Below are 14,055 nucleotides of genomic sequence, written 5' to 3'. Positions count from 1 at the left end.
TTACTTTACAGAATGGCTGGACCAGTTCATACTTCCATCAACGGTATGTTAACTGTCTTTTCACCAAAGCCCTTCTAATAGTTGTCATTTTCCTTTTTTGGTCAACTTTTGCCAGTCTGATAGGTATGAACTGGAACCTGTTTCTTTTCTCTAATTACTAGAAAATGCATTTTAAAACGATTTATGTAATTCACTTTTACGATAACACTGTTGGATTCGCATAGCCACATATCACAAGCATGTAAACTCCGGCAGAAATACTTGCATTTATTTAGACCATCCATCCTCCAGGACTCTCAGGATGGAACCTGGCCCTAGACTCTTTTTTCTTTCTTTCTGAGAATCTTAGCAGCCATGACTTCGGCGGACAAATCACCAAGATCTCAGATCTACACCTCGGCAGAGATCGCTGCAGCCTTCTTGTCCAACCACTTCATGTTACAGATTGGTAAACTGAGCCCGGGGAAGTTAACTGACTTTCCTTAGACTACGCCGGCTTTACGCATCAGAGGCGTCTTTGAGGCGGACTCCAGTTCCTCCTTCCCCCGCCCCCACAGCTCCTCTCCGTCCCCCCCCAGCAGCACCTCTCCGCCCCTCCCAGCAGCTCCTCTCCGCCCCGCAGCTCCTCTCCAGCCCCCTCCTCCCCCAAGCAGCTCCTCTCCGCACCCCCAACTCCTCTCCAGGCCGCTCCCCCCCCAGCGTCCAAGGAAGTGCCGCGGGGGAGGGGCGCAGGCTGATCCATTTCGGGGCTGTTCTCGGAAAGCCCCGGCCACTTTTCCAGCGCATGCCGGGAGAGGGAAGCCCGGCGGGAGCCCCGAGGAGGACCCCCGAGCCAGTCACGAGATGGGGGAGGTGGTTTCGAGGGCCGGGAAGCGGGCGTGGGGGTGCGCGGCGGGGGGGCGGGGACAGAGCGAGCCGACCCCCGCCTGCCCCCTCCCGGGGCTCTCCCCGCCCCTCCGTCCCCACCCCCACTCCCGTCCCTTTTCGCCTCTTCCGGTCCCTCCCCCCGGCCTCGGCGGACTCTGCCACATCCTCCGGTGACATCAGCCCGCGCCGCCATATTGGGGGAAAGTAGCCGCCGCCGCTTCCAGCTCAGCGCGCCCGCCGCCGCCCCCGCCGCCCCCGCCAGCAGGAGCCCCTTCCTCGCCCGCGCGCCGGCCGCCGAGCGAGCTGCCCCGAGGCCCGTCCTCCATGACTCCCGCGGGCGCCGCCGCAGACGGACGAAGCCCCAGCGCTTGAAGCAGAGCCCGTGCGGGCCATCGCGGGCTAGCGGAGAGCCAAGGCGAGCGGCCCGAGGCGCCCTGCCACGCAGCCCCGCCGCTGCCTCCGATCTCCGCGGCCCCGGCCGCAGCCATGACCTCGCTGACCCAGCGCAGCTCGGGCCTGGTGCAGCGCCGCACCGAGGCCTCGCGCAGCGCCGCCGACAAGGAGCGGGCGGCCGGCGGCGGAGGGGGCGGCGGCGGCGACGACGACGAGCAGAGCCGCCGGGACGAGCAGGACGACGACGACAAGGGCGACTCCAAGGAAACCCGGCTGACCCTAATGGAGGAGGTGCTGCTGCTGGGCCTCAAGGACCGAGAGGTACCGGCCCGGCCCGGCCCCGGCGCGGAGGGAGGGCGGCCCCAGGGACGCGGCGCGGCCCGGCTCGGCCTCGCGGTGCCGGCTGCCCGGCCTGGGGAGGGGGCTGTCCCTCCCCTGTGTGCGGGGAGGGGGCTGCCGCCCCTCACCTGTCTGCGGAGAGGGGGCTGCTGCCCCTCACCTGCGTGCGGGGAGGGGCAGCGAGCGAGCGGGCTGGGGGCGGCCATCCAGTCCTTGCTCTGGGACCCCAGGGCGGGAGAGATCGCCTTCCACAGACCCAGCCGCCAAACATATGGGTTAACATTTCTCCATATTCCCTTAAATAAACAGGGCGCTTTCCCAGCCCGGAATGCTGCTTACTAATGCCAGAATGTCCGTTTCTCGAACATCACTCAGCATCTTCAGTTGGGGCACTTCTACCGTATACCATTTTAAATTTGGGATTGCCTTTGAAATGGGAATGGTTCTGTTAGCCCAGCCACCTCCAAACTCATAGGTCTTAAAATCCGCCACAGATCCTGTTTATGGGAAGAAAAAAACGCCCCTCCCTTTTTTAAAAAAACTTGGATTAGAAAAAAGTTATGGAGATTCCAAAGGTCAGATAAAAGTTTTCATGGAAGCGCTATACGTTAAGACATCAAGAAGCAATTTCAGTGGCCGTTTAGAGTGCTTTGCACTTTACACACCTCCCTCCCAAGTCTGTATTTGTACAGTTGGCTAAAGCTTATCCAGGAAGTTTTCTGTACCTTTCGATACAAGCTTGGTTGATTTACTTTTGTCAGTGGGTGGGAAGGGATAAATAAGGAAGAATCCAGACTTTTTTTTTCAGTGAGGTAGTTGGGGTTAAGTGACTTGCCCAGAGTCGCATAGCTAGTGAGTGTTATATGTCTGAGGTCGCATTTGAACTCAGGTCCTCCTGACTCCAGAGCCGGTGCTCTATCCACTGCCACCTAGCTGCCCCGAATCCAGACTTTTTAACCAGGAAATTTTTGCAGGGTATTATTTTCTAATGGGAGAGTTTATTGTGAGAGTCACCATTTGGTTTTGTAGTAACATAGTTTGTAAAGTTAAAAGATTTAAAAATCCATGCTATATTAAAAAGAAATGCTGTTAGAGTGTTTGATGTTCCAGAACAGTGTTTAAAAATGGGCTTCTGTAATTTTTCTTATGAATTGAACTTTTTTTAAAGAATTTACTTGTATTGCAGGTGACATTTTGGCCAAGACAGGAGGTAGACATATATAATCTTGTCAGGGCAGTGCTACATCTCAGTCTAGGAGACTCAAGGAACTAATGACAGGCCTACTGTATTGAGGAGCAAACTCAAAAGTCAGTAAAAACTTTACTCTGTGTAAAGTTATTCAAAATTCGTAAATATAGGCATAGAATTTCTGTACTGTGAGACATTATAGTTTTTCTATCCTAAGTTAGCCTTTTCTTTATCCTAGTTAGGCAATATCCAGTTTTTCAGTTTTCATTACTAAATGTTGCTATTCTTTTAGAATACTGGTGTTTGGGAACATAAAAAAAAAACTTAAATTTAACTTTATGGCATATGGTCTAGTGTGTTGCAGTGCCTCCTGTTCACTTGCTTAGCCTTAGTTCTATAAATCAGTGACTGTGTGTCTTTGACCAAGTTAAACTTGGTATATTTTCAGTCTCCAAGTATAAATGGGTATATAATTGTTTGTTCTTTATCTGTTTCAGAAATGTCAAAGGATAAATGCAGCATTGTACAAGAGTTGTTTTAAATCAAAAAACATTTATTAAACATTTACTATATGCCAAGTACTGGGACTACCAAGAAAGGCAGAAAGTTTGTCCTCAAGGAGATCTAATACTTGAGGAAATCTGTATGTAAGATGGAAAGAAAGACTCTAGTAGCTGGGGGTATGGAGGGGGAAGAAGTAAGGTTGGGGAAGAGAGGAGATCAAACATAGACTACCTGGGAGAAGTGGCATTCAAACTGAGTCTTGAAAGAAGCCAGGAATTCTAAGGCAGAGAAGAGGAGGGAGAACACATAGGGAACAGCAAGTAGGAGGTCAGTATTGTCTGGTTCCTAAAGTGTGTAGGAGTAGTATGTAAGAAGACTGAAATGGTAGGAAGGGGTCAGGTTGTGAAGAGTATGTGAAGATTACCAATCAGGATATTGTAATTGGTCTTGTGAGAGGGACCCATTGGAGTTTATTGAGTAGCGGGTGATGTGATCAGAACTACACTTTAATAAAATTACTTTGGCATCTGAGTGGATGGATTGAAGTGGGGAGAGACTTGAGGCAGGAATTCCAGTTAATTAGGAGGCTCTTGAAATAGTCCAGGTGAGAAGTGATGAAGGCCTGAATTAGGGTAGTAACTGTGTGAGTGGAGAGATGGTGGATGTATAAGAAAGATGGACAAAATTTGGCAACTGATTGGATATGTGGGGTGAGTTAGAACGAGGAATTTAGGATGACACTGAGGTTGTGAACTTGGGCATCAAGGAGGATTCCTAGATGTAGGGAAATTCAGAAGATGGCAGGGTTTAAAGGGAATGAATTCTGTTTTGGAAATGATTGTAGGCCATGCAGTTTAAGCTATTTAATAGATAGTTGGTGACAAAAGACTGGAGCTCAGGAGACCAAGTAGAGCTAGATACATCCATCTGAGAATCAATCATCTGCATAAAGATGATAATTGAACTCGTGGTAGCTGATGAGATCTCAAGGTAAGATTGTGTTAGAGGTAAGAGAGAACATTTGAAGAGAGCCTTGTGGACTGACCACAGATAATGGGATTGTGTTTGTTGAAGATCTAGTAATGGAAACAAGAAACTACTTTGAAATCTTTAGTAGAAAACCAGTGTTTTATAATGTTATGGAAGTAATTGTATTTTTTTTCCAATTCAATTTAAAACAACTTTTAGAATTTTGAAATGACCAGTGAGAAACTGCATTGGTCTGTTTTCAGTTTGTGAAGGCTTAAATCCTTTGGCTTTCTCTGTATTGTTATTTTTCCCATGAAGATAATTTATCCCTAAGCCTCTCATTTGATTTCATTTAATAGTTTTTGAAATTTAGGCACTTGAATATTTTTCCGTGGTAGAATCAGGCTTCAAGTAATTTAAGCTATTTGTTTACTTCATTTCAAGAATTGAAGTGCTTTCAGTGTGATTGGTATGATCTGAGTAATTGGATTTAGAGCTCACAGGGACACTAAAGATCATCAAATCTAATCCTCTAATTTCCTATATAAGAAATTGAATCAAACAGAGGTTCTGTGACTTGCCTAGGATCATACAAGCAATAATTCACACCCAGGGCTCCTAGACTCTTACATCCAATATCTTTACACTATGCCACATTTGCCCAGCTGTGACTTTCCTAGATAGCTTGCTGATCTCAACACTAGTCATAATTAGAGGAAAGATTTGCATCTGCTTTGAGAGGTTATAATTTTGTGGAGGGTTAGTTGATTGTTATATCAATTTTTCCCCCTGTAGTAAACAATATTTACTAAATTCATAGATTGCCATAAATATGGTATACATAGTTAGATCTCAGCAAGGCATTTAACAATCTCAGAAATGGAAATAAGTAGATTGAATGATAGTACTATAAGGTAGGTTCAGAATTGGTTGGATGAATAGAACCAGAGATTGTTGAGAAACATGGTTTAGTAGAAAGAGCACTGGTTGAAGAACACAGTATCTGCTAATTGGCCATATAAAATGAAAAATGCGTGAGAATAAATGGTTAAGGACAGCCAGTGTAGGAGACTTAGAGGGAAAAGTTGATATTTTATATGTTGAAATTTATGTATTTAAATTAAATAGCTATAAAGCAAGTTTAATTGTATGCATTGGTGTATCTTAGTATTTGCTAAGTGTCTGCTATGTGCCAGGTACTGTGCTAGCTAAGCGCTGTTTGTAATCAGCTATTTCTTAAGAAAAGAAGAGTAACAAAACCTCTGATACTGTGCTATTCATTTTCTTGAAGAAGAAACAAGCTACCTTTAAAGTAAATTTGCCCTACCATTGGGAAGGTTCTCATTAATCTGAAGCTTCACACTGTTTTTCTTGGAATAAGTTATTTTGTAGAAACTGTAAGTATTCCATTTGTATTCAACAGTGAATTTATAACCCCTCCCCCCCCAAAAAAGAAGAGTGAGCAATGGTTTTTCTGTGAAGAGATCTGGTATTGCTTCCTGTTTCCAAAACTAATCACAATTATTTGGAAATGTTTGCAAAGAAAGGATACAGTACAGTGATTCAACACTTAGCTCTGGTAAACTTTCTGGTAAACTTAACTCCTTTCTTCTCCATACTGGGAAATCTGGTCAGCTAGGCAGGGTATGTCCTAGGAATAGCCACCAAATCCTTAGACCGACTTTTTTGTGCCCATAGGTGTCCAGGAAGCCACTCCCACAAAGTCTGAGGCCACCAGGAAACTGCATTTATTGCTATGTGGCTTGAGCAGCCTTGGGCCCTCTGGCCAATTAAGTCTTAGAGTCACCTTTTTTCTCTTTCAGGGAAAGAATTAGTCCAGAGGTGTCAAACACCTGGCCTGCATTTCTGAGTGAAGCCCAAATCAGATTAATGTGTAATTGGGAAATGTTTAACCAAATGAATAAAAAAAATTGGTAACATTACATTTTAAAACTAAGTCATTATGCAGCCCACAGGAATGCATATGTACACATTAGTGGCCCCAGTTTCTGTTTGAATTTGATACCCCTGAAATAGCCTCACCTTTATGGAGGACAGGGTTAGATATTAATCCTATATGAAGGGTTTTTATTATCTTTCACTTCTCCAGAGTGCAGAGAGCCAGCCTCCCAGAGTGCCTGACGTGCCAAGATGAGGTTGGATGGAATGGGTGGGACCTGTGCAGTTGTTGGTGTGGGTTCCTAGTAGTATTTAGGTTAGGACATAGGATCATAGATTTAGACCTGGAAAAAGATCATATAGGCCTTTGATTCCATTTTATAGATATGGAAGTTGAGGCAAATAACTTGCCCACAATCACCCTGTTCGAGTAAGAGTTTTAAGGCTGATTTTGAATCCAGGTCTTCTGCATTCCAAGTACAGTGTCTTGTCCAGAAGACTAGAACACTTTGCTGCCTCTGAATTATAATTGCCCTAAGGAGGCCGTTTATTGCCTGGTGTTGCCCAAAGGGGTGCAGTTGGGGGAATGTTGGGAAATTAGCATAGTTATGATTGTGTTGGAGACAATTGACTAACACAGTAAAGGTCATCTGACCACTAGATCACATATCTCTTCAGGCAGGCCATGACTTTCTAAGGATTCTGGTTTCCACTTCACTTAGGAAGAGAAGGGGGAGGGAGTAGGGATTTATATTGTACCTTTTATATGTCAAGCACTGTGGTAAGGGCTTTGCAAATATAATATCATTGTATTTTTGGAGACTACTGACTGAGCTAGATGTGACTGCTAAGGTCTAACTTTTGGGTCCTGTTTTTTTTTTTTTTTTCCAAGAAGAAAAGTACAAAGAGAATTTCATTGTGACTTGTTATAAACCATTCATCTTACTAAAATAATACATCAAAAGTGGGAATAATTCTGTTATTTGGAAAAGCATTTATTAAAACATTAATATTGCCGTTCTATCTTTTAATTCAGAAGAATGATTTAGATTTGATGTATACTGTCAGAGTAAAACAGTGAATGGAGTTTCATATGGCTTGTGGTATTAATCTTATTAAATTTCATTTATAATTTGTATTTTAAGATTCATATATGCTTTGAAAGAAATATCCTTCTTGAAAATAATGAGACTTTAAGTGATAATTTTATTTTTAAAAGCATTACATAAAATGAATTAGTTTTTAAAAATCATAGTTTCCAGTAATTTCATGAACTACTTTAGGGTTTTGTTTTGTTTTTTTTTTTGTTGTTGTTTTTTTTTTGGTTAAAGTAAAAAGGTCATTGATAGTAGGGCAAAGAGGTGGTAGTTGCACATGAACTGGGCTTAGATGAGTTAGATACTTGGTAGGCTCTAACATCATTTTCTTTGTTGAAAATGCACAAAAGCAATGGGAAAAAGGGATGGTGGCAATGCCCAATTGACCTGATTGAAAATTCACTATTTATGGATTGAAATTGAGCAAATTTAGTAAGGCATGCTATAATATAGTTAGCACTAGTGAAATTAGACCTAGTGTTAATACTTCAAGTATAGACCAAAAGTTGTTACGATTTTAAAATGGATTTTTATTAATACTTTTATTTTATATCACCTACATCCCCCCCATCTCTCCTCATACCCCTCTTAGTGGGCCATTCCTTATAACAAAAAATAAAAGAGGAAGAAAAGAAAAAAAAGTTCAACAAAGCCAATCAACACCTCAGAAAAGCATAGTGCTTAGGTAGTCTTAGTGAGGTGGAGTCTTTTCAAATATCTTTGGGCCTTGCCCAGTCATTGTGATTTTGTAACATTCAGTTTAGATTGTTTTGTTCTTCTATTCTTTTACTTTCTTGTCATTGTGTATATTGTTTTCCTGATTCTGTTTATTTCACTATGTGTCAGTTCATATAAGTCTTTCCATGTTTGGTAGTCATGTTTCTTATTTACTAGTCATTTGCAGTTTCTTATAGCATAATAATATTTCTGTTATTTTTATGTATCATGATTACTTTGGCCATTTCCTAATCAGTGGTCATCTATTTAATTGTTAGTTCTTTGCTCCCAGAAAACATTGGTATGTATGGTGTTCTTTTTATCATTGACTTTTTTGGGCTATGTGCCTAGCATTGCAATCTCTGGGTCAAAGGATATAGACATTTTTGGTCAGTTTCTTAGCATAGTGCTTTCCATAATGGTTGTGTCAATTCACAGCTCTAGCAACAATGCAATACTGTGCCTGTCTTTCTACCAGCCTTCCAACATTGACATTTTTGGTTATCTTTGTCAATTTGCTGAGTAAGAGGTGAAGCCTAGAGTTGTTTTGATTTGCATTTCTCTTATTATTAGTGATTGGCAATATTCTTTCTCACGGTTAATAGTTTACATTTCTTTTGAGAACCATTTTCATATCCTTTGATGACTTATCTATTGGAATATTTTTAGATTTATAATATGAAAGAGATCCTTAGTGTCTTAGTGGGCAAATTTATTACATTAAGAAACCTTAAATTACCAGAATTTATGTGGAATGGCACATTTTGGTTAATGTTAACCAGAAGTTTTTTTACTTGACTCCCTCTAACTTTAAAACTTTCTGATGTATATCATAGCAATACATTTCTCTGCCTCTGCAATCATACTAGAGTGAAGATAATTTAAGATCTTGCTTAATGAAGATTGGATAAATTTTGTTTCATAATCATAGCAAATTTAAGGATTTTATTGGCCATAAATGCTTTGTAAATGATCAAGTGCTATTTTGACAATGTGATTGTGCTGGAAGTATTGCAGATGCCAGGATATTAAGATGATAAAAGGTTCAATGTGTGGTGACCACCATGATATAATCTGAAAGTGGGAGTTAAAGGGAAAAGCAAGGATTTTCTTCTAAAAACTAAGTGCACAAAATCTGGTTTCATACATTTTAGTTAATTGTATTTCACTTGAAACTATTATAGAACATTTAAGTTGATGATTATTTGTTCTCTTGGTCTTGGTAGTCTTGTTTGTAAAGCTGTGTAAACCTTGAAAACCCTTGAAAGTGACTTCTTATATTAATGAAATCAGAAGTGTAGTCCCTGTCTCTATCCATATATATTAGATGATGTTGTTATGACCTCCAGTGAATAACATGGCAATATTTAATTAAAATATTCTCTGAGAAAGAAGCTCCTTCAAAGAAGTTAGCTTATTTAAAAAAAATAAGCTAAACAGTGTGAATTGATATTAGTGATGTTTTATTCTTATTCTTTTACTCTTATTCACCATTTCTGATACTTTTTAATGTATCCTTTTGCCATCTGTATATTTCCTTTTCTAGTGACTGGGATGCTAACAAGGTATATTATTGAAATGTATCCTCATTAATTCAATTATTACTGTAACATGGAAAGTTTTTGTAGTGTAGAAAATTTATTATGTTAGAATTGTAGGCTTTAGAGCTGCAAAGGTTCTTAGAGGCTGTCTGGTCTAATCCCTCATTTTACAAAAGAGAAAACTAAAACTTGGGAAAGTGACTTTTCCAAGGTTACATAGGTGGTAGCCAGTTATTATTCTTTCCATGATACCATGGTGCCTTTCAGTAAATTTAAGGATCACATGTTACGTGTCTTGACTCTATGTGGCTCCTGTGTTTATAAGCATTGGACAGTATGTGAGATATTTTCTTTTCTTTTTTTCTTTTTTTTCTTTTTTTTGGCTAGGCAGTGGGGTTAAGTGACTTGCCCAGGGTCATACAGCTAGGAAGTTTCAAGTGTCTGAAGCTGGATTTGAAGCTAGATTTGAACTCAGGTTCTCCTGACTCCAGGGCTGGTGCTCTATCTATTGAGCCACCTAGCTGCCCTTGGGATGTTTTCTTGACGTTACATGGTGAACAAGACACTAATCAAATTAGTTACTTGGCTTAATATTAAATAACACATGCGAATTGTGTTGGCCGTAACATTCTAAAATCTATTCTAGCAAGTAATTGTTAGACAGATGTGCTAAGGATATAAAAATGAGATTATGTTGAGAAAACAGCCCCAGTAAAATATTGGAGAAATTATCTTTTAATCTTTTAAAATGATTTCTCTCTGATCATCCTTTAGGGATTATTTTAACTTCAGGTATCTGAAAGAACTAATTTAGCTTTCATTTAATAATACCTTTCCAATCCCATTGTAATGAATACCTTAAAAATTCTTTGTCTGACAAAAAGCTACCCAAGCCCAAATGTAGTGGGTATGCTCATTTTAAGTTGTGTTATATAAAAATCTAATAAAATAAATTGAATGATCCGTTAGGGCTTCTTTTAGTACAGTTTATAGTAATAATTTTTAACAATACAGGACCTTGGATTCTTTTCTTCTAGCTGCTTCCTTTTTTTGGCTACCTGCATCAAAAGATGCCTAGGAGAAATAAAAGGAGATGAACCTATTCTGAGACTATATGCAGTATATTAATTGGACCACTTGTAAATTGTTATAGCCAAACTGGTTGTGTGTGGTGTTCCCACTTATGACCAAGGACTATGTTGACTTAAATGGACTGATTGACTGTAACATACTTCATTCCTTATACTTTGTTCTACTACTTGTTCATAGTGGTTAGTATAGATTTTTTGGGAGAGAAGGCTAAAACTATTTGCTGAAAAGAAATTTTGAGGTTATGAATTTCAGCCCTTGTTGATCTTTAACTCCTCTTTAACAGGAGTATTGTCTGTACAACTATAAAGAATGACGGAATTGTTCATCTGTTTTAAAAATATGTATATTTTTGCTACATTTTGTTTTTATATCACCTACATTACCAATATATTCCTCCCCTATCCTTCCAGAGAGCCATCCTTGGATAAGAATAAAGAAGATAAATTTAGCAAATCTAGTTAATGCATTGAGAAAACCTGATGGTTTTATGCATTCTTGCATACCGGTTGTCTCTCACCTCTGCAGAGAAGTTGGGGATCACCTATAGTTTGTGTCTTCTACAGTTCTTGTCTACGTGAATATGAGGCGTGTATTTTAGTAAGATTATTTGCTAAGTTAGCAGGTCATCATTATTTTTCTGAGTATGTGATCAGCATACTCATAGGTGAGGGATAGATGTAGTTGAAAAATTACTTGAGTAAATTCCACCTTCATTATAAGTTATAGAATAATGTGTTTTGATATTAATTCTGGTTGATTGGTTTTGTTGTTCTTATTATTGTTTGTTTTAAACTTTGGACCAAGGACAGGAGAAGGAAGACGTGCACGTTATAAGTACTTAAGAAATATTTATTGAATTAATGAAAACCTGGAAAAAAGTGTAGGATGAGGATATTAACAGCATATTAAGTTACAGAAGGCATAAATACTTGTTTATGATCTCAAGAATAGAATAGTTGAGATGTATCTTTTGTTTTAATTCTTTATATTGGAATCATTAAAGTGACTTTAGTCCTGAAATACAGATAAATGCGCTCTATTTGAATGTGAGATATAAGACCTGCTGTTTCTATGAAAGAGTTTATAACCAGAGTACAGAGTAACATAAGTTGTTTTCTTGTGAATTATGGACCAGGATTAAGATCCTTATCTTTTTTCCCCCTTTTAAAAATTTATTCAATAAGCCATATAACTTTTTTCTTTTTTTTTCTTGTCTTCTTGCTTCTCCAGGCAGCATCTGATGATGTCATTTGTACCATCATATTCCCTCTATTATGTACAGGGTATTATTTATAGAATACTTTTTTTTTTGTGAGGCAATTGGGGTTAAGTGACTTGCCCAGGGTCACACAGCTAGTAAGTGTCAAGTCTGAGGCTGGATTTGAATTCAGGTCTTCCTAACTACAGAGCCAGTGCTCTATCTACTGCGCCACCTAGCTGCCCCTAGAATACTCTTCCCCATCAAGAGAATAGGTAGATGATCATAGTACTTCTTTTCTAGTGGTTTCCTTGCCTCAAGTCTTTTATTCAGTACTGTCCATCCTCTATAACAGAAGTGTCAAATGAGTGTCAAACACTCCAGAGGGTAGCCTAAACCAGATTAAATTGCAATAGGTAAATATTTAACACAATAAAGAAATAAAGCATATATTTAAAAATTTACATTTTAAAACTAAGTCAGTATGCAACCTGAAGTGATCATGTACAGATTAATGGCCCTCTTTCTATTTGAGTCTGACACCACTGCTGCCAAAATGATAGTCCTAAAGCAAAAGTCTGACCATGTTACTCCCACTTACTCAGATCCCAGTTACTTCTAGAATCAAACAAACTTTTCTCTTTAACATTTAAAGCTCTTCACCACTTGGCCAATTTTTATCTTTCCAGTTTTTTTACATATAACCCCCTGCATGAACTCTGATCCAGATATATGACCCTCCTTGCCGTTTGCACATGGCACTCCTCTCTTTGCCTTTGCACTGTTTGTTTCCTATGTCTAGAATGCTCTTCCTCCTCACTTCTTGAAATCCCTGGTTTCCTTAAAAATTCACCTCAGGCTCCATATTTTGCATAAGGCCTTTGCTAACCCCACCCCTCCATATGTATTCTCCAGGTCTTGGGGCTGTTTTTCCTTTGTCTGGCACATAGTAGAAACTTAATAAATGCTGATTGACAGGGCTATGTGCTAGAAGTTCAAAATACCACATTTGTTTTGTTTGTTTTTTTCTCCTCCTCTTGATGGTAACCGGTTCTTATTTCTGAGCCAGTCAGTTGAAAACATTTTTGAGTGACTGTGACCTGTAAGGCACTGTTCTTAGATCACACCCACACAAAAGTCTGTTCATCATCGGGGTGCTGTATCAGACAGTGCTATCAGGTTTAGGGAAAGAGAGACTTTCAGAAGGAACCATGTCTGTTAGCAACATTGCTGCAAGTAGTGACGTAGAATAAGGACTAAAGAGTAGCTTCCCTGAGTCAGGTTTCAATCCCTTAACCCCATAGAGCTAATCTGTCATTCATACTTCTCATTCCCCACAGTTAGAAACTGCTGGTGGGACTTCCCAATGATACCAGTGGCAAGTGGATCTTAGAGGTGAATTTTCTTGTCTGAAACTGGTCTGGTTCTGTTCGAGCAGCTCAACTACGTCATGTTCTCCTTACTGAGGATATGGAGACAGATCCCACCCATTCAGAGTTAGAAGCAAACACTGGGTTTCAGGCAACAGTTTTTCAGGAGAACTGGAAGGGGCATGTTTGGGCCAGTGAGTTCCAGGTTATGTGACCTTAGCCCCAGGTACTAGAGTTCTGAAAGAATATAATAAAGAATGTTTGGAGTGGAAAGAATTAAAATGATGAAAAAAATTTCTTTAAAAAAAAAAAGGGCAGCTAGGTAGGGCTGCTAGGTGGCGCAGTGGATAGAGCTCCGGCCTTGGAGTCAGCAGGACCTGAGTGCCATTCTGGCCTCAGACATCTGACACTTACTAGCTGTGTGACCCTGGGCAAATCCTTTAACCCAGATTGCTTCACCAAAAAAAAAAAAAATAAGCCCAATAAATAAATAAATAAATAAAACAAATGAAACCTGCCTTTTAAAAAAAGAATAAAAACCGGGGCTGGACTGTTAACTCCTTGAACAAAAACTGTTTTTTGCCTTTCTTTGTATCCCTAGCCCTTAATACGCTATCTTAAACATAGTAAGCATTTAATAAATGCTTGTTGACTTGACACACATTTAAAGAAAGGCAGATAATAGTTAGAAACAGCCCTTTCTCTTAATGAACTTGGAGTGGCAGAGACACAATAAACATGCGCAAAAAATTTGGGAGACATAGGATATGTACAAATTCATGTAGCTATTCTTTAATTTCAGCAGATTGATTTCAATTATTTAGAAACACTTTTCATGGAGCCATATTTTAAGCCTTCTCTCTTAGTGCACTTAACTAGT

General features: G+C 40.0%; 1 protein-coding gene across 1 annotated transcript in view; it reads left to right on the top strand.

Moving 5' to 3' along the window:
- Positions 1-1,338: 1,338 nt before the first annotated feature.
- GOLPH3 (golgi phosphoprotein 3) overlaps positions 1,339-14,055 on the top strand; it is a 59,406-nt gene continuing 46,689 nt past the window's right edge. Inside the window, exon 1 of the mRNA XM_027869133.1 lies at positions 1,339-1,581. Coding sequence (XP_027724934.1) covers positions 1,354-1,581 — 228 coding nt within the window. The 5' untranslated portion in view covers positions 1,339-1,353. The remainder of the gene's footprint in view (positions 1,582-14,055) is intronic.

The sequence above is a fragment of the Vombatus ursinus genome, unplaced genomic scaffold (assembly GCF_900497805.2).
Source record: "Vombatus ursinus unplaced genomic scaffold, bare-nosed wombat genome assembly UNPS02014791.1, whole genome shotgun sequence".
In the NCBI taxonomy this organism is placed as follows: domain Eukaryota; kingdom Metazoa; phylum Chordata; class Mammalia; order Diprotodontia; family Vombatidae; genus Vombatus; species Vombatus ursinus.
The sequence above is the reverse complement of the archived record's forward strand: the minus strand, read 5'-3'. Positions and strand labels throughout refer to the sequence as shown.